Genomic DNA, 25,635 nt, shown 5'->3' on the forward strand with positions numbered 1-25,635 from the left:
TGGGGAAAAAGAAAAGAAATAGCATAACCTTAGCTATTGCTCCAACTTCACAGTCTTCATAAATATCGTGTCCTGTGTCCATTATTCAGTGGCACAGGGGCACCAGAATCGTAACATTTACTAAGCAATGAGCATTAAGCTTCTAAGCATCTCCAAGCACTGAGAGTAGTGTGCTGGGAAAAGGAAGACCTATATCTACTGTATACACTTTTCTCCATAACTTTTTGTTAAAGCATATGACAGATTATCCAACAACTAATCATTTATACCAAGCAATAAAGACTAGAGAACAGAGCAAAAATGCAGGGATTTCATTTTCCTGCCATCAGCAATGGAAAGAAACAGAGATGGCCTCTCTGTCCGTTATGCCTGTGCAGGTATAAAGAATTGAATCTCACATTCACAGATTGCATGCACACCAAGAGCATGAACCACAGAAAGAAAATACACAAAGAACCACTGGGGGGCAACTCCACAGAAGTATAAAGGTCTCTGACAAATGAACACAGGTCAAGCATGGATGCAGTCAGGAGAACTAACTAACTGATTTACTGTCTGCTGAGCCATTAAGCTCTGACACTCTCCTTCAGCAGCCCTTCAGTGGAAGCTGCTAGATGTCTATTAGGGAACAACACCACTTATTTACTGGACACCTGGACTCTACTAGAACAACAGAAGATATATTCCCGTATGTTATAAAGAAACACTGGGCCAATAGTAAATGAATCAATGCACCATTTGATACCTAGTAATACTGCCATTTAATCAAAAGGCACTACATTCACTGAATTAGTCACTTAAACAAGAACATGAGAAATGTTTTAATTCACAACTCTGTTTTCTATCTGAAGTCTTTGACTCATTGCCCAATTACCTTTTTGACTTGAAACTTGCTCAGAGTGGATACAGAAAGAAAAATATTTGATTGTGCATTCCTGACCATTGTGAGACATCTGAGAGTTCATATGAATTTATAGAAATCCTGTTTCTGTATTAGGCAGGCAAAACATAATAGGAGTATTACCTCTACAGTAATTAGGTAAAACTAATGTGCAATGACAATCCTACCAGGGTGGAAGCAAGAAAATTTGCAAGAAGAAACAAGTGCATGCACTGCAAGTATCATGGTTAACAGTGATACACACTAAAAGGTCAACTGATGTCAACAACAATACTATGCATCGTACAGACGCAACTTATTCCTACAATATCATAAACAAATAAAAACAATCCAGCTATCTTCAATGAAAAGAATGTTTATATGAAGACACTCGTACACTGATTCATATCATCATAAAAATTTCAGTTTCAAAATTAAGTTTAAAAAAGCATACATAAGGAAAACATATTAACAAAACAGATTAAGAATAAAATCCTGTGACACAAGCAAAATTACCATTACTATTAGAGGAGATGATCAACATTACATCCATAGTAAAATGCACAGATACACTATGATAGCTCTATTTAGAGGCATATCAGGAAGGGTTAGGCAAGTGTATTATGTACTGCTGAATGACAGCCTGTAGTGTAACTCTTAAAAATTATAGTCTAGCAACATTTGTCACTTACCGTACTTCTATCCTTCAAAAGCTTTTCTATCACTTCAATTAACATTTCCTTTTGCTCTGGATCAAGACTAGAAGGAAAAAATAAAGGGCAATTTATGCACTTCTTTCAATAGTCCATTTACATATTTGGTCAGATACACCAGATATTAAAAGAGGCTAGCTTTGTGGACCTCTAGGCACAAGCTGGAAACCAAGAGTGCTGAAGAAGCCACTTTCAGTAAAATCAGGCATTCCAAATAATTGATAGTAAAAGAACTTCCCTGGATAAAAACTAATCATGAATTATAGAAATGAAGTAGCAAAAAAAGGTATAAAGATTATAAAACATGCATAACTAGTATAACAACAGTAAAAAAAAGAATCCTAATACTTAGACTCCTAAGAAAATTCTAAGATTTTAAGAAACATCAACAGGGGCCAACTCATCAGAAAAAAACCTTGCCTGAGCTTCAGATGTTAAGTCACAAGGATCTCGCTGCTTCCGTAGAAGGGAACTTCAGCAGGAAATAATTCAATAGTAAATGAATATCAGGCCAGAGCAGAAATGTACCTTTAGTATCTAATTATGGATAAAAAGCTGTAAGTACGGTATTTTATTAATGTTACCATTTTAGACAGAAGTGCTAGAATTCAGAGTTTAGAAAGTTGTATTCAAGTGTACCTATACCAAGTTGGTGTGTAAGTTGATGAAAATATACAGACTGGGGTCCTATATAAACAGTAAAGCCAGAATAAAAAAAAGTTACAATGATCCTTGTACTGTCCTTCTGCATATTCAAAATGAGAGCAGAAAAAACTTTGCCAGAAGCATCCATTATTGTAAGACTTGCTTCTTAGCTTTCTTGTGTACCATACCAAAGACACAAGGAGTAGGTAAGGACCAACCTGCCATTCCAGTTGCTTCTTCATCATGGATCTATAGAGGATGGAAGAACCCAAAGCAAAGGCAGAAAAGACAAAAGATAGAGTACATTCAAAAAGCCATTTATACAGATAAGTAGTCTTACATCTTTGAAAACTCATTTTCAGTGTGGATACTATTACGGATAAGTAAAGAAATATTTGATCAATATTGTGCACTTCGATTTTAATAGGGAGTGATGAACTGCCGCAATGCACAGTACATCATTTCCAGCTGCAGACACAGAAAGTGAATATCTAGCTGAGTATTACTTTGTTAAAGGTCTGATACCTAGCAATACTAGAGCATGCTAAATGGATAACGTAAAACTTTGTTAGAAGCCACTACTTCTTTTCCTCTACTTCTGTTTTTGTCGAGAGTGTCATGGATCTTCTGCAGAGGACCAAAACCTTTAGAGGAAAAGTCAAAAGTCTAACATGCCTTACTTTAAATCTTCAAAATTGGTATAAAATTTAAAGAAAGAGATAGGTGAATAACTTCTTACTATGAATTTAAAAAAAAATACTAAGTAAAAATTTTGGACATGATCAAGAAAATCTTCAGTAACGGCTCTTATAAATGAATTCCCACTTCTCCATCTCCTCTCTGCTGATGTTTTAGATAAGAAAGGCAGCATTCTTGGAGAGAGAAAAAAAAGGCAGAACAGGCAAAAGAGCTCAGAGTGATCTGATCCCATTACGGTATCTGTTAGTAATAATATGGTATCTATCAACAGCAATGACCAGACTGTTAAAAAGTCCTCTTCCAAATTTTGCTGTGACTAAGTGCAAGGACACAGTAGAGCTCTCTATTGATAGACAGAAGATACTAATAGCTTTGAAGTGCACTTGAAGTGAAATAAGCAAGAGACCTGACATTTTCAATGATAAAATTACTCCAATGTACCTGGTAATGTTGATTGCATTGAGCACAAATGTTGTTCACACTATGCCTGAAATCTTTTCTGTTTGGCTATGTAAGCTTCATGCTGTTAGGATTGATTGAACCACTAATGAACAAGCTCTTTTAGGTCAGACATCCATCCAAACACCATGACACTGAACACAAGGAAGATTGGAGTATCGAACCTACATCAAGAAGTCTGACTGGAGCAGTAAGTGAACTACAGAACTATCAAACAGGTAGAGAAGTTATGGAAACCAGGAAGTAAATGGAGCATACAGACACTATTAGAATAACCTGTTACTTTTTCTTGCCCAAACTCTCTCAGAGGACAGGGTAATTGGACGTAGGGGAGTACATAAACTGTTGACTGATCTTCAAACCAAAAAATCCATTCCCTGCAGAATTCTGATTCTGAACATCTATAGAGTGAGTTTTCTGACATTTCTTGTTCATTACAAATAGGCCAAGAGATGACCTTGCCAACAGTATATGATTTTTATCACTGAATTGTGGAGCTACCAGTTGCAATCTCTGCTGAGATGTCTGCTGAGATTGCCAGTTAAAGATTCTTATTTGCAGGCAAGCCAGCTGTTCCTGACTGTGGACAGGTTAATTTGACAGACTCTTTCATCAGTTCTGAGTACTGCTGCTTCTTCACACAATCCAGAAAACTATACTTTTTCCCTCATTCCAGTGGTAAACCAATACCATGAGATACAAGTAAATTTTGAATGAATGACATAAGAGTTCACATGCTTTCTATAAGCAGTTCCCAAATCCTACTACCAAGGACACTATTGTTAAAAGTTATGGCTCCACTCCCAACTAATGATGAAGTATACGCTAGTCCAGGCAAGGTAGAGCTTGCAACTACAAGAGTTTGACAACTCCTGTTATGATGCCTAGGAGGTTTGTGTGAAGTGAGAACTCTTGTGAATGATGTACAGGCCCTCAAAACTATGAATGGTACCTTTATAGAACACTATTTTCATCAGCAAGGGAAAACAGACAGGAATTACTATGCAAGCCACATGCCCACTTTACTGTCAATCAGGAATTCATGGGAACTAGAAGGGAGTGTGGCTAGTTTCTCCAGACTGTGCTGCTGGAGATAAACTTTTTACCTTAGATATTTGCAAGAATGATTGCGAAATCTGGCCACTGACATCACATAGGTATCCTGTGCTTATGTGAACCACAGATAGAGAAAAATAAAAGTTAGAGTCAAAGACACAATCATATCTGGATGATTGGATGAAACATGGATAAAAGGTCTTTTAAGAATTAAGCTAGATTTCAGCATCTTCCAATTTTGCACCAATCAGCTCTTTAGTTTGGACTAGTAAAATAAAACTTTGTCTATGATGAAGCAAAGAAATAGAATATGCATCAATTTAAATTAAGATTCCCTGGATTATCCTGTTGTCCACATACAGAAATACTGCTGTGCCTTGTTGGCACAGAGACTGTCATTACTGCCAAACTCTTCTAAATAGTTTTGCTATTATTAAAAGAAACAAACAAAAAAAAACATGAATAGAGAATAGTTCAGGCCAGAATTCTTGTGTGTGCTTGAAACACAGCAAGTCAACAGGAGAGGCTCTCAAGAGAATCCTTCACACTGAGCTGTGTTACCACCTACATGGCTATGAAACTTATGGGATACAGGGAAGAGCATTTTGAGATTGTACAAGACATTATGGGATGTTTAGAGGAGGAACTAAAGGCAGGGAAAGGGAGGGATCAGGGTGGTTTAGGGAGGAGTAAGCATGGGGAAACAGAGGGATAAGGGGCTAAAGTAGCCATTCAAGCGTAAACATGTTGCTGGTCAGTACGCTTGCCTGACCTTGCCCTGCACCTGATCACTGCAGTCTGTCCTGTCTTCATATTAAACACAATTTCTAACTATTCTCCTGGGTGTGGGGGCCTCTGTTCTGTGTGCACAAAGGTTTAAGTGCCAGCAACTGGAGTCAGACCAAGGCTGTGAGGACCCATGTGCCTGTGGTGCCAGCAGCCAGAACGAGTGAAAGTACATATGCCAGCATGTGTTCGCTAGTGAATATCAAGCCAGACTAGCTGACTTGTGAGCCAGGCATTGAAGCAGCGATAGGTCTGGGCTGGATATGTGTCTGTGTTTCTGAATGAGACAAGAGGGGAGGCGGGGGTAGCTACTGGAGAGACTGAGGACCTGGGCCAAGGACTGGGGAGACTAAGGTCTGGGACTCAACACACAGGGGAGACCTGTGTGTGTGTGTGTGTGTGTGTGTGTGTGTGTGTGTGTGTGTGCACGTGTGTTGCTGTGTGGGAGGCAACTGGCTAGTCTAAGTGTCTAAGTCCAGTTACTGGAGGGATCCACAGCGTGCTTATGGCTGTGTGCAAGAAAGGTCTATACCAGCAGCTGGAGTGGGGCTGCCGGCCTTGGAAGTTCACAAGTCGAGGTGCCAGCAGCTAGGGGAAGAGTGGATCCAGGGCCAGTTACTGTATAGACCAAGTGTCTAGGCCAGTGACTGGGGGATCCATAGTGTGTTTAGGGTGGCAGGATAGGGGGAGGGAAGGGAGCCTGCATATGTGTCTGTGAGTGAGGCGGTCTGTACCAGCAACTGGAGTGTGACTGTGCGCCTAGGGGACTCGTATGAGCAGGTGCCACCAAACAGGGAGATTGAGGATCCAGGGCCAGTTACTGGGGAACCCATATTGTATGTATGTACATATTTCCCACTAAAGGGCTATAGGGCTATAGGCAAAAGAAAGGGGAAATTAGTAGCAGGATGAATGCCCTTCTCTGAGTTGGAAAGGTACAGGTGCTATTGTCTCCAGCTGAGTAAGCTGCTACCCACCTCTGCCATGGCAAGAATTTCTGAAGAGGGAAGAGGAAGATGAGTAGGAATTGCATAGATGAAGTTTCTACTAGTTTATATTCATGTGTCCAGCTGGACTATATACCTTCAGGATGAAAGCTACGGAAGCTAAACAGAAATTTTGGATTCTCCAAATACCCTTCAAAATAGTTGCTACACAGATGATAATAATTGGGATATTAAAAGCAAAAGGTAGTATACAAGTTTCTCTTTTGTACCTGTTTATACTTTGTGTTACTCTCTTCAGACACAAACTCCCTACAATAATATAAACAAACATACCTGTTACATATATTGTAAGTGAATGTTGACACACCACACAGTTTTTAAGTTTTCATAGAGTATAAGCAGCTCTCTTCCTCTTTAAAAGCAAGAAACAAAATGGGAAAAAACAAAAGCCATGAGCAGTCCCTAACGTTATGAAATATGAACTATGCTGACGATATACATAATAAATAGGAAGACTATTAAGGCAAATAAGTAATCTGCAGGTTGCATCAAGCACAAAGTGCTACCTTGAACCTATCTGTTCAGAAAAAGGAAAGCAGAAGAGAAGGCCAGCAAAAGTATCTTTAGAATACTTCAGTAAAAGGGCATTTGGTCCTTGCACTTGCAGGGTTTAAATGCAGTGCAGCCACTAAGATATACTAAACTAGGGAGAAATCACATAATCAGTCTTACAATTCACTTCAGTTGAAGAAATTGAACTCAAACTAAACCAACTCAGGGTCTACTACTAAGCTAAGAATCCAGTCCATCATTTCCAAGTCTTCACTTTCCTAGCCACTTTAATCTAACATAAACATAGGCCATTGCCAAAAATGCCAATCCTCTCCATACCTTTCCTCTTAGCAGCTTGCTTTTTCCACTTTGTATATTTTGTGCCAGTTACAGCATAGTTTGGCCATATCACTTGCTACTGAAGAGAAGGCAAAAAAAAAAAAAAAAAAAAAAAACCACAACCCTTGAAACCTTTATTTATTACCCTTGTACTAATTTGCCCAATAGCTACTACAATGGACACCCTCTCCCCTCCCCAAACTGGGACACTACCTCCACAGCTCTAGCAAACAACAGAATATTCTGAAGCGTTTTGAAATTTATTCTCACATTAAGGTGGATCCAACTCTCAAACAAAGATTTTAACCTTTTTTTCCCCCCCAGATACTTTTCTGAAATTTAAGATGTATAACAGGTGTCATAACTATACCAAAACTGTATCGACTATATCAAAATGCTACAATTATTAATCAAAGCATTTCTATCTTACAACAATATTACAACAATACAATGGAAAGCAAAGGAGGACAGAGAATGCGATGCTTACCACATAGTAAAGAATCATATTCAAAAAGAACAGAACAGTAATTACAGGAAGACACTATAAACAGACAGTAATGATTGAAAAAAAATTTCAAAATACTCTGTCTCCATTTCACATGAGTAGAAGACAATAGATATTCTTGATCTCAACTGCTGGCAAAAAGCATATGAAAACATTTACTGTAGTAATTGAGGAAGAAAATAATTCCAAAGTATCTGAATTCTCACTAAATCAATTGGGTGACTGAATGTCTACATATTCTCTATACTTTTTCAGAAATAGATCAGAGATATATATGTGTATAAATGTGTGTGTATGTATATCATATATATGTAAAAATACATATACACACACCCCTTAATTTGTCTTACTTTGTGTTATTAAACAAAGCCCAAAGCCTCATGAGTTTTAAAATTGCTTTTCAACACACATGAGAATTACTTACCTGTATAGTTTTTGGATTGCATGGGCTGCATTCTTCCTCACATAAGGGGATAAATCAGAAGAAGCTTCCTTAATAGCAAGCATCATAATAGGAACAATAATTGGCACACGGATACTGGATAAAACTCTTAAAGCACTTGCACGGATTAACTGATTAGGATCCTAAAAAATGGGAGGGAAGGGGAGGAAAGAAAAAAAGAGAGTGTGGAAATGCATCATTAAATCCTCTATAGTGTTTACGCTAATTAGAGAGAGCACATTAAACCACCTTTTTCCCCTTTTATACTATCAGTCAAGCTTTCAGCTTAAGGCCACATGGATATGAAAACGTGCCAAACTTCACACAATAAAGTTTCATCAATGGGGTCGGGGACAGGGGAGGGGTGGAGAAGAAGCAAACATGAAAATCTGACAAAGGAAAGCATTAACATAGCGCACTTATCCAAGCAAATTATGAAAATGATGGACTAAAAACTAATATTTTATTTAATGATTTCTGCATTTAATATTTTCTGCAATCCAAGTGGAATTCAGGTATTCTGAAAGACACACCTGGCTCAATTTTTTTACTTAAATATATCAATTAGCAGATGCATAACTATACATCCATGTTGCTCTTTACTGCAAAAGATAATCTGAAGCTGGTAACAAAATAGGTTTTGTTAAGAACATGTAAAATTTTTAAGCTTAATGTTTTGAGACTCTCCTCTTCTTCCTACCTTTCTTTCTTTGCTCCCAGTTCTCTGTCACGCTTTATAATGTAAGGTTAGCTTGGAGATCCAACAATAGCACAAAACATCCACACTTGGAGGTACCATTATGCAAAACATTAATCATGGGCTTGGGACACGTTGTGGGGAGAAGAAAAAACCCACAGTGCTTAATCAAGCACTAAATCCACTAGAACCCAGAAAACTGAAGTTGTGGCTGCATTAATTCAGCATGCTACCTGTCAGAAGGGCACTGTTCAAAGAACATTTCTATCAAGGCCTGAGAGTTGGCAACACAGGTTTTTGGACTGTTATTACTTAATGACCAATTTACATAAGTTCTCAAAATTCCTAATTTATAGCAACTTCCAGGCAGCAAGTACCTGGATGGTGAAACCACTTAATTTGACTGTATTTTTGGAAAACAGTCTTGTGTTCATCAGTGTTGCCGAAGCTCATCTCCAAACACACAAGTTTAAAAATACTAGCAAGTTCATTGCAGGGGGTATTCCCACAAATAACAAAGCCCAGAGCTATATTATTCCTTACAAAGCTGGAAGCACAATGGTACAAAAATAAATAGAACGAATTACATTTGGTTATCTTTTATGGTTAGCTTAATAAATTTCCTTAGTTGCTCCAAAATCTTACCAAGCTTAGATCCTGCCTCCTTGCTGCATCACCACTTCCGAGTTACTCACAGCAACAACTTTGAGTTATCCCCTTTCCTTCTGTTCCTATCCATAGCTTCTTAAAAGTTATACCAAAGACATGCTCCCTGTACACAGATCTCATTAAAAAGTTCAGTTGAATTTTAGCTTTTCGTGGCAGTCACAGATGATAAACACGTAGTACATATGACATTGGAATAAAAGGGAGAAGGAAAGAGGCAGAATGTGGGATGCTCCTAGTGTTGCACAGCTGGTGCTCTGACTTGCAACACACTTTCTGACAAGAGATAAGGTCTGGATCAGTGATGCGACAGAAATTAATTACAAACCTAGAGTAGCCTTACAAGGTTCAGGAGAAAAGAAAACTTTTTTTTATTTTAAAAAACTGGCCAAACTTAAGGGTAGAGAATTAATAAATCTTTCTAACACTCCACAATCACACTTCAAAGGCAATCAGCTTTTGTGCTCTAATCCCATTCCCCATGAATCTGAAAAGAAAGAACAAAAAATGCTATTTCTTTGGTACTTTTTATTAAAAGTAATATGCACTACACATTGAACACTTTAATGGGGGTATCACAGTTTTCCTTATGTTCCATCTCTGTTACACATAAGCATGTTTTGCACAAACTAGAAGAAACACAACTGGCTGAGGGTAATAACTAGGTCTCCATCCTACATACACCAATCAGCTGCATTACTTTAGTGCAATAGCTCTACTTCAAGCAGGCTTAGCTGCTTCATGGGGTTTGAGGCAGTGCAAAAAACTCTGTGCAAATGATATAACTTGAGACTGCTTTACCAGATGCAGATACCTATATGCTTTAGCTTACCAAACTACACTTGCACAGATCTTTTCATTTTTGTGATATCACCTCAGAATTCTCCATGAAATGCCAATTAAAAGGTACTCACCTTTAAAGCACGCTGAAAAGTACTGATGGACAACAATGCCAGATCTTGCTGTTCTTCTGCGTAACGCATCAAATAAACATATACAAGCTTTTTTATCTGAAAACAAGAACACAGAAAACATCAGAAAGTTTTCTTATTCCATAAAACTGAGCTCTAGATTGCACATTTTTATCAATATTTTATTCTTTGAAGGAATAAAAGAATTAATACATCACTGGAATAGTCACATGCTTGATAATATCAAAAGGGACTTCTCAAATGTCTTACGACTTACTGTAAATCTTTTAATAAAAATACCAAGATGCTGCAAAATTACCTAATTAAGGATACAGTCAGATGAAGACTAATAATACAGAGTACTGCTTTGTATTAGATACTAGTAAATAGAGACTTGAATGATCTAAGAATGGCAACTGACCACCTGAGCAATCCTAATCCATTCTTAACAAAAATAACATAGATTAGGCTAAACTGCAATTGCCAAGGATTTCAGCAGGCCCATTTTACTTTACTCTGAAACTCAAAGTCAGTTTAACACATCTGAAAGGGAATATAACTTCCAGCTGAAGGGCAGTAATTTACACTATTTAAATTTAATTAAAAGAGCACTTCTGTCTATATCTTGTACAAAAGCAAAGGGTATTAGATACACCTTTGCCTGATTACAAGCATTCAAAAGATGTAGTCATTCATAAGCTTATTACAAAGGATGCAACGTTCAAAGATTAAGAAAACCTCAATATGATTTGGGGGAGGGGAATTTTCAATTTAATTCATTTTACCCCCTCACGGCCACTGTGCGTCAAGCAAGCATTGAACACATTTTTTACATTTGAGTTGTAAACTGACTATTGGGGTTTATAATGGAAACTCTGAAAGACCCTCAACTACAGCTGTGCTATAATTACCGTCACTATCAGAAGATGTATCTTTGTGCCAGTTCTGGCAAAAAGCATAGTATTAAATCACAGAAGGTTACACCACCCTAAATTATTTGTTGTTCAGCTATAGACAAACAGCAATCAACATTGACCACAAGAGGCCTATGCACTGAATGACTGCAGGTGTGCAAAGAAAGCCTCCTTTCCTTGAAACCACTCTGCAACTAGAAATGGAAGCACTTAGGGTTTCGTGACTACACTGTTCTTTTATCATTTACCTTCATTCAATGTTAAAATGCTCCTTTCTATAAAACTAATCATAACAGGGGCACATTAGGCTTGAGGAACACAGGCAGATCTGTTTAATTAGTTTATCAATATAAGCACATCAAACTCCATGAGTTATTGACCAAGACTTATTTTTGTTCTATACCACCAATTGCTTATTAGGTCACTTTTTGTATCCTTACCATCCAATGACATGATGCACATAATCAAGTTGAGGGCAGCATGTACTTATAAAAATAAAAATCACAAGGCACTTCTGTAAACAATAAGATGCCCTTTGCTTCTCTTAAGGCAAATGAACATGTTCTACCGCTTCTTCACCTCCATTTCCCTCTATCAGGGCATTAAACATGGTTAAAAGAAAACAGCAACCATTTCTGGGCAGGAAAGTCACTTAGATAAACTGATGCATTTTATGCTACTGCATCGTAGTGACTTGTACAGACAGATTTTTGTAAGAATTCTTACAAAATCCACAAAAAATTGGCAAAACAAATTAGCAAAACAGTATAAGCATCAACATATTAAGAATGTGACTTAACCCATTCCAAATAATTTCTAGTAATTTCAAAACTACCCTTAAAACTGGATCACGATAAAGGTATCTAGGAGCCAGAAGTGCTAACTGGTCAGCTCTGAAGGTCATTACATTCTGAACTAAATTTGTCATCCAATAACCCTGATAAAGGGGAGAAATCAGTGAGCTGTCTTTTCTGAATGCCCTGATACCTTTTCAGTTTAAGTCTTCTCCTCCCACAAGCTTATTTTTCTGCAGTTTAGAACCAAGATAAGTTATAAGGGAACTTTAACCACCGTATGAAGGAAGACATATGAACTCATAATTATCCATTTGTTTTAAAACATAACAAAAAGGCCTATAAAATACAAATGGAGAAGTTTTCTGCTAGTTAACAGCACTCAAGATCAATACTTTCATATAAGCACTCTTTTCAGGAACACTTTTCAAGGCACTCCTTTTTGGTCAAAGTTTTGAACAATTCAAAACTGGGCCTACAGTACATAAAATTTAACTTATCATAAGGGGAAGAGAATATATTTGACTAGTTCCATTATTTTCTATCTTAAAATAAAATAATACATGTAATTTTCTGCACCTTTCATCACCTGTTATTAAAAATATATTCACAATGCCTTTAAAAGTATTTAAATACAGTAAGTTCCAAAAGACTCTGATCTTGCCATCTTTGAACATCCAAACATCAACTTGCCAGAACTCAGTATTTAGCCTCAGGCAAAAGGAAAAAGCAAAACAATGTTTTAAAGTAGTAGCTAAATACGAACAACTTTTTAAAAGCTAAAATTAGAGTCTAACTTGCCTACGCCTATCCATCAATGTAATATAAAGAAAAAACACAGACACATCACACAGGTGACCTCCTGTATTGCAACACAACAGGGAGAGGCAGCAGTTTGCTGAAGTCATTCCTGCAGGAAATATAATCTTCTATGGCATAAGCCATGGGAAAAGCAACTTTTTTGTTCACATTCCTAATAGAAGGCTGACATACATGTTTTACAGGGGTGGAAGAGAGAATTGGAGAATGCAATCAGTTAACTCATCTTCTTAAAACGCAGTGCTTCAAACAACTATTCCCTGCATTTTTCCATAATTATGTTCCTGTACGGTAGGATATAGTTGATAAAGTTGCATGCTTGCTCTGCTATCCTCAAACTGCCCCTTGTCAGTCACTATGCAGTCCAGACTCACAAACTTATAACTGTGACTTTTCATCCAGATTTTCCTTTGTCAAGGCAACTATAACTCCGGCACCTCGGCGCTAGAGCTGATAGCATGTAGTACAGGCAGTGAGCATTAGAGTAACATGTTTATTATTTGTTTATAAAAACTTTCCATTGTACAACTTCTAACGCAGATGCTGCTTTCAGTTTCTCAAGCCATCTAATAAGCCTGTGGTCTTAAACACATCATAGCTCAATGCAGTCTCCATTCTTAACTTGAACTTCCTGGAAATCAGTTGAATTTGCCTACCTAGTCCAAGATAGGTTTTTTTCTTGCTTTCCTCTGAAGAAAAAGCTATGAAGCAAGCTACCTCGTGTGTCTAACCCCTAATGTTGGGGCAAAAAATAACAGGTAAACAGATAAAATAAAAGGATGGTGTGCAGTCAGAAAGAAAAATTCATGTTTCTGCAAGGGTTCCTCCATGGAAGTCCTGAAAATATCTGTTAAATAAGTCTCCTACTAATTAAGCAGAAGTCATGCAATTCAGTGTATGTCGAATAAATTCAGTCAAGCAGCTCGAGTCTCCAGAAATTAACTCCTATCACAGATGATTTGGATGCAGCTATTTCATTAGCTACTTTTACAGGAAGTTTGATGGTTCTCCAAAATACATCCCTTCTTCATATCACTTCTTTCATAATTCTTCATACAAAGTAGATGAGTAAGGGAGTAATCCTAACATGGGAAGCAGCTTCACAACTGAAAGGAGAATTCTGGTACCATGCCATTCCCAGCAAGATAGCAAATGGGACTCCCTGCCAAAATACCTCATCTTTTTTAGCTGGTTTATCATTTGGATATTTTTCCATGCATCTTCATAGAGTGGCGTGTGTATTAATGCTTAGCCTAAAAACATGTTAGACCCACCCCCTTTACTGCATATACTAGCAATAAAATACAAGAGTTTTTATGTACAGGTAGGCTGTGCGTAAGGTCTTGCTTTTGAGTCTCCATATCTTGTAAGACACTCAAACAAAAGTAACCCAAAGACCTGGAGTTACAATGCATCTAAGCAAAAGTTTCTTCTCAGCTCAAGATGGTACCAATTTTTATCTCAATAGTCATGTCTTTTGAAGAGATCTGAGATATGAAAGCTACCATTTTGTAATCTGCTCTAATCACAGACATTTACATTAACAGTTTTGAATTTGTTTATATTTTAATAATTAAAGAACCAACACTTAAATTTTGTGGAACAAAACATTATTTTAAACAAATTTGATTTGTCATATCACATTTCACATGATGGCGAATTCTTACAGAAACAATTAGATACAATTTTCATAAACAAGGATCTTTCATAACAGTATGTTTAATGAGCCATAGGAATACCTCAATATTTTTACTGGCAACATTCTTCACAACAGCAGGAAATAACTCTGAAGCATTTTTTCCCTTTGCAATCATCTGAAAAAAAATACATATATATTAGTTTTAAGAGATGTATTATTCCGGATCTTCATTTCTTCTTTGTTTCTACATAAAATTGACAATAAAGTCTCCTTTATTTTTTGTTGACAGCCAAGCTTCATAGGACACTAACTATAGGACAAAACCACTGAGTGCTGGTCAGTAACATGGTAGAGAAACAACGGACTCTACCATACCATATTGCAAATCATTTTAAATGTTTTTAAAATGACTTTAAAACAAAGAATTTGCTCATTCCAAAAGCTTTACAGCATTCCTTTTTGGGAGCTGCCTTCCTGAAAAAAAAGAAACACCATCAGCTTACAGGCCTGCTTGCAAAAAGGAGCAAGCTTAGTTCAAACTAGGATTGCAGGACAAGTTATATACCTTTCGAACTCCCGTTCCCCTCCCACAAATATGATTTTAGCGTGCAACAGAACTCAAAAATCAATATCAAATAGACATCACACTTAAACCAAGAACAAAACAAGGTTAGTTAAACACAAGAGACCTTACTGAAGTGTTTCTACAGAGCAAAAAAGAACAAAGGTAAAAGCAAAATCAGTTAAGCTACTACTGTGGTTTTCTTGTTTAAAAGGAAAAAGTCTTCATACTTAATCTCATAGAAACATTTGAAGATAGGGCATACAGTAAAAGAAATAAAATTGTTCTCCCAATAAAGAGCACACAAATAACAGAACACGGTTTAGCTTTATCCCTTGCATGAACAGCTTTAAAGAAGGAAGCTATTTATAAGAATCAAGTACATATAAGGGATAAAATACTTCAACGCATACTGAAAGCATACAACTCTCTCCTTTCTTAGCTCAAAATTACAGCAATATGTCTGCCAATAATTCAGATTACGATGCTGCTGAATACAGACTCGCTCAGAATAGGACAAGGCCAGGATCCAGTCAGCCAAACATCAAGCTAATTGGAGAGGACAAGAGGTCACGAAGACAATCAAATATGCAGGGGTCCGACACCGGAATATAAAGCTTTGCAAACGTAATCACTATTTTTCATAACTACCTCACATCCTCATCAGTGTTCAAGTTTACATAGCTGATCAAACTTCATATACAAGAGATACGAGTTAGGAATATATATCTCATTGGTAAAACATAGTAAGGGCACAAAGAACTTGGATTTCATGCAGCAAAGGCAAGAAAAGAAAACATGAAACTAGGTGATGCTTGACAAACTGCATGTTAGGAGGTTAGAAAAAGAAGCTAAAAAAAATAAGGAGTTGTTGAAGTTCAAACTATCACTGAACCTTTTGAAAGAGTTTAAGACCAGCTATCCAACATCACATTTCATTTTAACAGAATTAATATCTTAAATTTTATTTTTTGGCAGCTGTATTTAAGTACAGGAAGTGACGTAAACTAAGAATAAATAGTATTGTATGGGTTTCTGGGATTTTTAATTAAGAATGAAATGAAACTACTGCTATCAGAACTGGGGTCTTTATAAGAAATGCCAGTTTCAGAATGACCAGAATCAAGCAGAATTTAGTAATAAGATGCACTGAAAAAAAGTATCATAGAAGAGCACATTATTATCACCATATCTTGATGTAACAGAAGTTAAGTTATTCAAAAATAAGGATGATTCTTTAAATTACAATCAGTGTTGCACCCTATCAGGGAAATCTATGCATTACTTGCATTATTTAACTGACTAATCATAATAGCTCCAGTGTTCCATGTAAATATGTATTTAGGGTCTTTTAAAAGGGTGTATTTTGACTTATTAAGTCATAATGATTAGCGTAAATCCTTCTTAGACCATGGATCATTAACCTGGAAGAACATAATGGTCCTTTCCAAGACTAAGGTCTATTGTGTCAATTTTGCTGCTGTGCCTAGACATTCTCCAGTTGTGGAGAGTCTTATATAACTGAAGCTCTTACACAAGCACGAACTTTCATTCTGCAAGAAACACTACATCTGGCCACAAGTCTGTGTGCTGTTCTGTCCGTAGAAAATATAGGACATGTGGGGTGTGCATGTGATACTGTACACTGAACTTCTTTTTTTTCCTTTTTGAATGAGAGACAGACATAGACAGGAATTTCACTGTTGGATATTAGGCACATGAATTTTCTTTCAAAAAAATCTCTCTCCTTCAGAATTTCAGGGCATAAATTCTGCTGAGATTTTTCCCTAGATGAGAAGTTTAGAAGAGCAGAAAGATCAGGTTTCACATGCCAACAAGAATACCTTGATTGTTGTAACGTCAGTAGCAGGTCTTAAAAAGAAATATCGGATACTGTTTTCATGCATATAGTCAAATACACTTAGTGCTATATATACTTCAAATTTATGTCTAAAACAGCAGTATTGCTACTAATCTCGCACAGACTAGGATTATAACATGTAAGCAAGAACGATTTTATGCATGTAAGCAAGAAATAAAATAATTTACTGACTGAAAAACCACCACTTGTTACTTATCATACAAAAACCACACTATGTATTTTTAGTTGAGAATAGCCTTAAACAGCTTCATACAAGACAGGAAGTGAAGAGGTCAACAAGAAACTACTCCTATACTTGAAATTATGTTGTAAGTGATATGCTTAACAGTCATTGCCTGCAGGACATACTTGTTTGTTTGCAATGAATTTCCTTCTCTGCAGCGGAGAGTTTGCAACCCAGCTTAAAAGGGGAAGAAGCAGCACAAAGAGCTGTTAGAAGTGTTCTCCTGCTACTTTTCCCTGCATCTATATGCAAGAACAAAGCTTCAACCTCTCGAAGTCTACTGAAAGAGTAAGACAACCATTGGTTTGGACAGCTTTTTCCATATATAAAAGCAGGGTGAATGAATATTCAAGTGAGGCATGTTAAAGAATACTCTGACACTGGAGTTCTCTTTTCTTCTAATTACAAGGCTAAAGGAAGCCTTTTATCTCTGGAAAACACATCCCATCCATGAGAACTCACTCATCCTGACCTCTTTCTAGCTGCTCTACAGATCTTTTGTCATCATCCCCCCTTCCCCTACTTATCTGCCAAACCTGCTTCCTTTAGTAACATACAACACCTGGCAGAATTGAAGCACTGTTTGCCCTTATTCAGATTAAAGGGGAAAGAATGATGCTGAACAGTAATTATGTTCTGTCAAGGTGTTATTCATACAGACATTGACACTGAATGGAACTCAAACCCAGAGAATTAAAACCTTTGCAAGAGTGTTAGCAACACACACATCCACCTATCCTCAAGGTTCACGTACAATTATAAAGCCAGTGCATACATTATTCGTCAGCTTCATATAAACCAGATGTGTTCCCTTTTCTCTGGAAAAAAGGCAGAAAAGGGAAGTGGGAGAAGAAACCATATGCACATTTCCACCCACATTCTACAACATACAAAATAATACACTACCCTCTTTTCATCACCTTAAGTGATAGTCCACACGTATATTTACACTGTGAGTGTTGTGAACCAGCCACACACTCTCCTCAGCCATGCACTCAGGTTGTCTGAAGTGGATTTCAAACATTTTCACTGGCAGAGTGAACCTTAAACCACTGTGTAACAACTACATAATTTCTGGAAGCCTTTGTATTAACATGATGCTTGACAGAAGTATGATTGGAGGTCCAGGTGGCCACTCTGTAGATATCAGGATTAGAGACATATTTCAGAAAGGACATTAAAGCATCTCAAGCCCTGCTAAAGTTTGGCCGGTGAATACAAGTCCACTTTTCAGGAAAAGCTTTCCCCATAACCTATAACATGTTCAGACAAGCTTCAGACAAGCTTCACACAGAAACCACTGCATCACCTACTTGGGGATTACTGATACAGGTCTACGTTCTGCAAACAGAGAAACAAAGACCATTTGACTCCCAGCACTTCAGGTGATGAGTTGATGGTGTCTGCAGCTTGGAAAAGAACACAGACTGATTCATCGTGTAGCCTAAGCTGTGGCCTGTTACTCCCCCAAAAAAGCAGAAGCATACTAAGCAGGATTTGATTAATATAAGCTTATTTTGAACTCAACCATAAGCACAGTAATATAGCATAACCAATAAATAACAAAGAAACATCTTTATGCTCAGTGGCCCAGTCAGAACAACATCACCATTGCTACAGGCCTTACGCTAATTGTGCAAAGTCCCAGTCCTGGCCTGTAAAGCTTGTTGTCAATGTGTTAGGTGAACCAGAGCTTGGTACCAGGTGCCTCTTGTCATGATGCATGGATTAAGTATGGGATAACAGCAAATACGTTGATAATACGGAACAGACAAAGCAGAGGCCCCAGAACTGTAAACAACTCACTGACAGTCAAATAGTGGCCAACTTTAAGAGCTAGAAAAAGGCTGCTTTTGCTTTAAGAAACAACAGCTAAGCAAAGAAAAGAAAGATCCAAGTAACAGAAGATGCCTACTGCAGCCTGCAAAAGTAAACCTGCCCGCCCACTCCCCACCCCCAGCATTGCACTGTGCTAGCACAGGGAGAGAGACCTAGGGTTGGGAACTGTCTAGAACCACAAACATATTATAGAAGGACATAATCTTGAGCTGGGAAGGGGGGAGCAGGAGAAAGAAGATGCTCAATTCACTTCTGGCTTTCCTTACCAAAGGAAAAAAAAACCCAGGATCATCCAGGACCATCAGCCTTAACTATACATCACCAGCTCCATGGAATTATATACTCCCAGGTAACTTAAGATATGACTGTTAAGAATTAACTGCATTGAATACGTAACAGCAAAGATTAATAATGAGCAAGAACTAACCATTAGCAAAGTACATTGTTAATGAATATCAATCTAGTAAAGCTTTGCTTTAAAGCTTAAAGCTGACCTGATATAACAGTTTTTAATTCCCTAATTGATAAACACACACACACACACACACACACACACACATATATATATATATACACACACATATATATAAAAATATAAAAGCTTCCCCCCTCAGCTGCAAGAGCTTTCAAGCACAGGTCAAAATCCGGTCACCTGTACCCACTCAAGTACATTCTCAGAGAGGACTGAGTCACATTTAAACAAAACCAAAATAAAAACACAGAAGTCTGAAGGAACAATGAGAGAAAGCAACTGCAGAAGTCCCAGAAGAACAAGTTAAGTGGACACTGAAGAGCTTTCTACAGCACTATTCTTTTAAGAAGAAATAAAGGGGCTTAATCCTCTTCATAGTATTCAGCCTACAGACTTCAACACATAATAGTGTTAAAGATTGTTTAATCACCACTGCATGTACACAGTTCACCCAAAATGCTTTGTCAAACAAATACTTTAATATACTCATTTTAATTAAGAGATTCCTTATATAATCAAAAACAGTAAAAGCATATGAAATGCAATTTGTCATTTTATTCCACCAAGTTTCTGTAGCTTCCCATCTGCTGAACTAAGATGACAACTGAAGCTTCTGTAGGAACCATTTCTTATTTAACATATTGACTTTATTGCCTCCCTACTGAAAACAGTTTATAGGCATATTGGCATTGTTACACAACTATCATCAAAATATGTGCAATTATATACTTTTAAATATAAATTTCAATATAAAAATTCAAATCAAAGACTTCACAGTAGCTTTTAAATACCATTTAGACATTCAAATGCTGATTTAGCACAGGATTGGTAAAGTGAAAACAGTATTCACGTCCAAGGGAGAAGAAAAATCACATACCCCAACAATCCTTTTCATAGCATCCAGCTTTGCAGAATCTTTACTGCTTTCCAACATTTGCTTTAGGTCTTCATTTCTATGATAGGAATATAGAAAAGTATCAATTAGAAAAAATATAATAAAAACATAATACCATTTTTATATTCTCAAATCATTTCAGCAACTTAAAATGAAGCACTGCTCCTTCTTGCCCATTTTTAAATTTTGTTAACATTCTAGCCTACAGTAATGAAGTATTTGGTAACAGAATCTATCAGATTCCAACAATAACGCGAGCACTTGCAACTCCAACCTTCCAGCCAAGGGTTCACCTCATAGTGGATTAAAGTCTTGAGGCAACAGAACAGTTCAATTTGAACTGATCATTCATCCATCTTTTTTCAGAGAGTGCCAGATGTAGTAGCCTAGGCTTGACATGTTTGTGTTAGAATATAACACCGACTTACGTAAATCACTGACAAGCCCGAGAGCAGGTTTCAGTATGGTCTAAATCTCAACAGTAATCAAGACCATACCATATTACCTCTCTCCAGCCATCTTTCTGGCTTGTAGATTTCTATTCACTGCCTTCAGAATGAAAAACCTCAGGTCTGTAGTACAGCTATTCTACAGTCTGTAAGATTAAGGTGGCCACATGGTTACACACATCTAATGTCCAAATGCTTTTTACAGATAAACCAGCATTCTGACATGAAAATATTAACTTGATAATGATGTCTTCTCACAGGTACAGCTTCTCATTAGCAACCTCTAACCCGAAGCCTAAACTTGCTTGGCTTTTTAGACAGCAAATAGATCACAATCCATTCATGTAGGTAAACTGCATCTGTACACTCGAAAACCTACAACAGAGATTTTGAAGAAACTGCCTTTCATAAAATTCTGTATTGCTTTTAAGTAGACTAAAAATGCAAACCACACAGGGACCCTCGGAAAGATATCTGCAAAATTTCAAAGAACTTGAGAACTTCACAAGTTTACAAACCTGTGAACTCTCAAATGTTGAAAGACAACATGGAAATCCAGAGTAAGGACTTCAGAAGTGTATACAAAATTTTAAAAATAATTTATCACCATACTAAAAATTTGAGATTAAGGGGGGAGGAAGAAGGTTTAAGCCAAAAAAACAGAATTTATTTCAAAGAGACAAAATTTTGACATCCGTTCCTTCATAAAGCATGAAATAGCCTTTTTCCTACTTTAAAAAGGACAGGTACTCTAACAGGCAAGAATTAGTATTTCATTACATTCCATAACTGCGAGTTAAGGAATCCTTTTCTCCGAAGCCAGTTAAATTTATTTGTTTCTTCTACCTGTAGACCCACTGCTGCTTCTACTCCCTCCACCCCGCTGGGAATCCGTATTGCCCACATGCTTTAGAACACATCCACAAAAACAGAGTTACAACCAAAGGAAAAAGGAACGTTTTCTTCTTAATAAGCCAAAAGAAAAACATGCAAAACTTCAGAAAGCAGAGACTTGCATGTAACTTCCAAGTAAAATCTAAGCACTTTTTCAAAAATAAGTGTTTCATGAAATACTTAAACATCTTAATAGAGATGGTCTGTTAAGAGTCTTGGCTTCATTTAACAGCATAATTTATTTATTTTTTTGAAGTGGAAGCATTCCACTTCTTTGCCTGCTTCAGCACCTTTCATACTGTTAAAACCTTTTACTGTTATTCCTGTAAATGTTCAAAGAACTATCTGGTCTATCTTGTATGGTTACTTTTTTCTTTTCCTTTTTTGTCTTTTTTCTTTTGCTTTTGCCCTTTAAATTATACTTCCCATCCAAATTTGTTCTGAAATTTTCATACCATTGAAGTCAGTCTAGTATGTCTATACTCATCCTTTATTTCACAAATGCAAGGGGTAATGTCTTGTGTACTCTGTTCTTGTAATACCATCCCAAGATGACAGATTTGTTAAAAATAACCAACACTAAAGCTGTGATTTCATGTATCATCTTCCATCCCCTCCTCTCCTCCAACATCCTGGAATAAAAATGCACCTCCTTCTGCATAAAGTTCTCTGTTTTCTGATTTCATTTCAAATGTACTAAGGTTCACTTCTATACTCATACTCATTTTAGCCACTCTGCATTGTTTCCCTCAGTTCTGAATCCTTATTTTAGATGTCAGAAATCAAAGATTTGTTGTTGTAGGATCATATCTAAATATCTTTAATTATTCACTTAGTTTTTTTTATCTTTGTCTGAAGTTCTGTTTGTAATTCATAAACTTTCTAGAAAGGCTAACTTGATACAGTTTTTGGCAATTCACTTTATCCCGTTAGTGTCTCTCCCCTTTCTTCCTATTCCTCATAGGCTACACAGCAATTCTCGGTTCTTTTGGACTAGCTTGAAAGACCTCACTTGAGACTTTCCTTTAGTTAGATATGGACATTCCAGAAACTTCTAATATGTTCTACTTAAGTTTTAATGCTTAATTTCCAAACTTAGTTTATAAAAGGAACCCTGCGATGCAGTTTTTGAAGACACAGCAGAAGACTGGACTTGACCTAGAAAGTTGCTTCCACTCCTACGTTACTGCTTCCAGTTTCTCAATACCATTTCACCTAATCATGTGAAAACTGAGATGGAGATGGCAGCAAAATGTAAAGTACAGAATAATATTACTAAATTGTGATCACCTAGTTCATCGTGTGACTGGTAGGAGGATGCTTAGTTCCTTGGCACAACCAACCAAGCAACTATTTTTTAAAAGTTAATTTTCTAAACAAAGAGGATCAGCTGGTCTAACTATTTCTGATTTCAGAACAACATATAGTATCTTTTCCACTTCATACAGAAATTAAGGATTAATGAAAAAATCTTAAATGGATAAAGATCTGACTAAAGAAATAAAAAAAAGATAGTTTGAATGGATAACACTAGACTACAGGGAAGCTGCTTAAGAATCAAGCTCGGAACTATATTTACTAATGAAAATACCAGGCATAAAAGAAAAAAAGAGAATATGTCAACAAAATTTGCAAATTGCAATATAGAAAATTTGAAAACAATGTTTTGACCTATAGGATTGAGTAATAAAAATGAATTTTGTGCTGTGTAACTTCATCCAAGCTCACACCCACAGACACTAACAAACAAAAATTCTCCTGAAAACTAGCTCCCAGCAGTTGGAAGTGACAAAAGCAGGCAGTCACAGGATGGTGGGTTACTAACGAAGAAAATAAAAGGGATGGGAGGGGAGGAAGAAACAAAAGTTGAATTCAAGACACATAAAGGTATTCCCAGACAAGATAAAGAAGAAAAAGTATTTAACGATGAAATGTACTTCTAACTACTTATAGAAAATTATTTACCATGTATTAAATTGTTTTAATTAATAATTAAATATTTTTATACTATTTATAAAAATATTTCATAATTAAAACTATTCTGAAATGTTAACAGAGAAGATATAAATCAGAGATATTAAGAGATTAAGATCTGCTCACAGCCAGCCTTGCTTTTCTAAGAGCAAAGCAGCAGGGGAAAATAACATATTTTTAAAAACCCTCAAGAAACCAGAAGTTCTTGATTAATTAATTTGGAAATTAATTTCTTCATCAACTGTTTTAATTTTTAAATGTTCTTACTTTTCTAATCTAAATTACAATCAAGGATTAGCAAGCATTAGATACTTACAGGGTAAAATATTGTTCCATGTATGCACATGGATCAGCAGCAACAGCAAGCCCTTTTTCTTCTACGCTCAGATATGGTTTCAGTGTAACATCAAAGCTCCCCCCTTTAAGAACAGATTTAATAGTGCAAGAAACCTCATTTATTTTACCCAGCATCGTAGAATTTTGTTCCATTCTTTTAAATACAATATTAAAAATAGTAATTAAAAAAATTAAAGAATGCAGTCAGCCAAGGTTGCTCGCCGAGACTGACATCTACTCAAAAAAAGAAAAAAAAAAACACTTACGTAACAGGAGACCCACTCCCTTGCTGTTTTAACTTCTAGAAACAAATACTCTCTGTAGCTTTCAAAGGTCATTTCCCTCCAGAAACAAGGCTTATCAGCAGCCTCAACTAACAATGGTGAAGGCAAATACTTTTCAGTCTTTCACAATACAGTTTATTGTACAGAACAGCAATATTTTCATCTTCTGAGCATTAAGAAGATTTCAGGAAATTTCAATTCCTTAAGCAAAACCCTTTAAAATAGAAAGTATAAATGCAAATCTCACAGTGTTGTCCATGTTTCTATATTCATTAGTTATTCTGAAGTGACAGTTCTTCAGTACACAAAGTTAAACAAGTGTCTTTGTCAGTAATGTCCACCCGCCAGCAGCTCAGGAAAGTGCAAGCAACCATCCAACTACATCAATACTTTTCCCTCTCTCCCTCTCAAACTTTGAGAGTAGTTTTAGCCTAGGAGGTTAGGTGCACATTACAGATCACTGAAATATGAGCTCTATTGCTTCAGTAGCAAAACTAGGCTTAAAGAAGCCCAATCTGATAGTTAATGGATAATATTGAGTTATGTTAAGCAAGACAGTGATGGTCCCGACTACGGTAGGTGTAAAAAAATTTACAAAGAGTAAATACATCATCTGTCTGAGCCTGTTTTCCGCAAATGTAAGAAGAGGTGAAATGACTTCCCAAAAATCATCCACCTGACCACTCACAAATTCTAAGAATGCTGTATTCTTGTTAGTGCACACTTAGTCACAAAAACTGGCATCTTGCCTAGAATAAAACCAGGATTTCAGACTCCTCAAGTAACATTACCCTCCTCTACAAAACCAAATAGGCCAGGCATAAATGTACATCACTGCAGGTAATCCAACTACGCTAGTGGTAAGTCTCTCTCTCTCAGTTCCCTTGTCTTCTCTAGGAAGAACCCTAAAACCTCAAGTGCAATGATGATTTAATCTACACAAAAACTTAGTCTGTAATCTGTGGCAATTCATTTGCCACTGCACCTACAGTACTCTGAACAACTGTTTTTGATAAGAGAATGCTTACTCCACCCTGGTAAGATACACATTTATTATACCTCCTATTCTCTTTTAGTAATACCATAATATAAAAGCATAAATTGACAATATTTGCTACATTTCAAGTGCATCCAGCAACTGAAGTGGCCTACTAATCTTAATGCATTCTTTGTAAAAAGCAGAAGTATATGTTTCATAATGTCAAAACTGCAACTGAAGCCCAGCAAGCAAGCAATGATTCTTTAGCTACAAAAGCTTTACTCCTTGAAGTTTATCAGCCTTTTGCCTCTAGAAAATAAGAATACTATGTTTCCCCATCCTGTATGTATGCCCCCAAAACCTGGGGCCTGTTTTAACCATCC

General features: G+C 36.7%; 1 protein-coding gene across 2 annotated transcripts in view; it reads right to left on the reverse strand.

Moving 5' to 3' along the window:
* The window catches only part of LOC112987022 (AP-3 complex subunit beta-1), a 151,001-nt gene that overhangs the window by 117,832 nt on the left and 7,534 nt on the right, over positions 1 to 25,635 (reverse strand). For both annotated transcript variants that reach the window (XM_064500489.1, XM_064500490.1), the window contains exons 2-6: positions 20,319 to 20,394; positions 14,564 to 14,638; positions 10,301 to 10,396; positions 8,006 to 8,166; positions 1,573 to 1,639 (exon numbers count right to left, since the gene is read on the reverse strand). In XM_064500489.1, coding sequence (XP_064356559.1) covers positions 1,573 to 1,639; positions 8,006 to 8,166; positions 10,301 to 10,396; positions 14,564 to 14,638; positions 20,319 to 20,394 — 475 coding nt within the window. The remainder of the gene's footprint in view (positions 1 to 1,572; positions 1,640 to 8,005; positions 8,167 to 10,300; positions 10,397 to 14,563; positions 14,639 to 20,318; positions 20,395 to 25,635) is intronic.

Source organism: Dromaius novaehollandiae, chromosome W, assembly GCF_036370855.1.
Source record: "Dromaius novaehollandiae isolate bDroNov1 chromosome W, bDroNov1.hap1, whole genome shotgun sequence".
NCBI classification, from domain to species: domain Eukaryota; kingdom Metazoa; phylum Chordata; class Aves; order Casuariiformes; family Dromaiidae; genus Dromaius; species Dromaius novaehollandiae.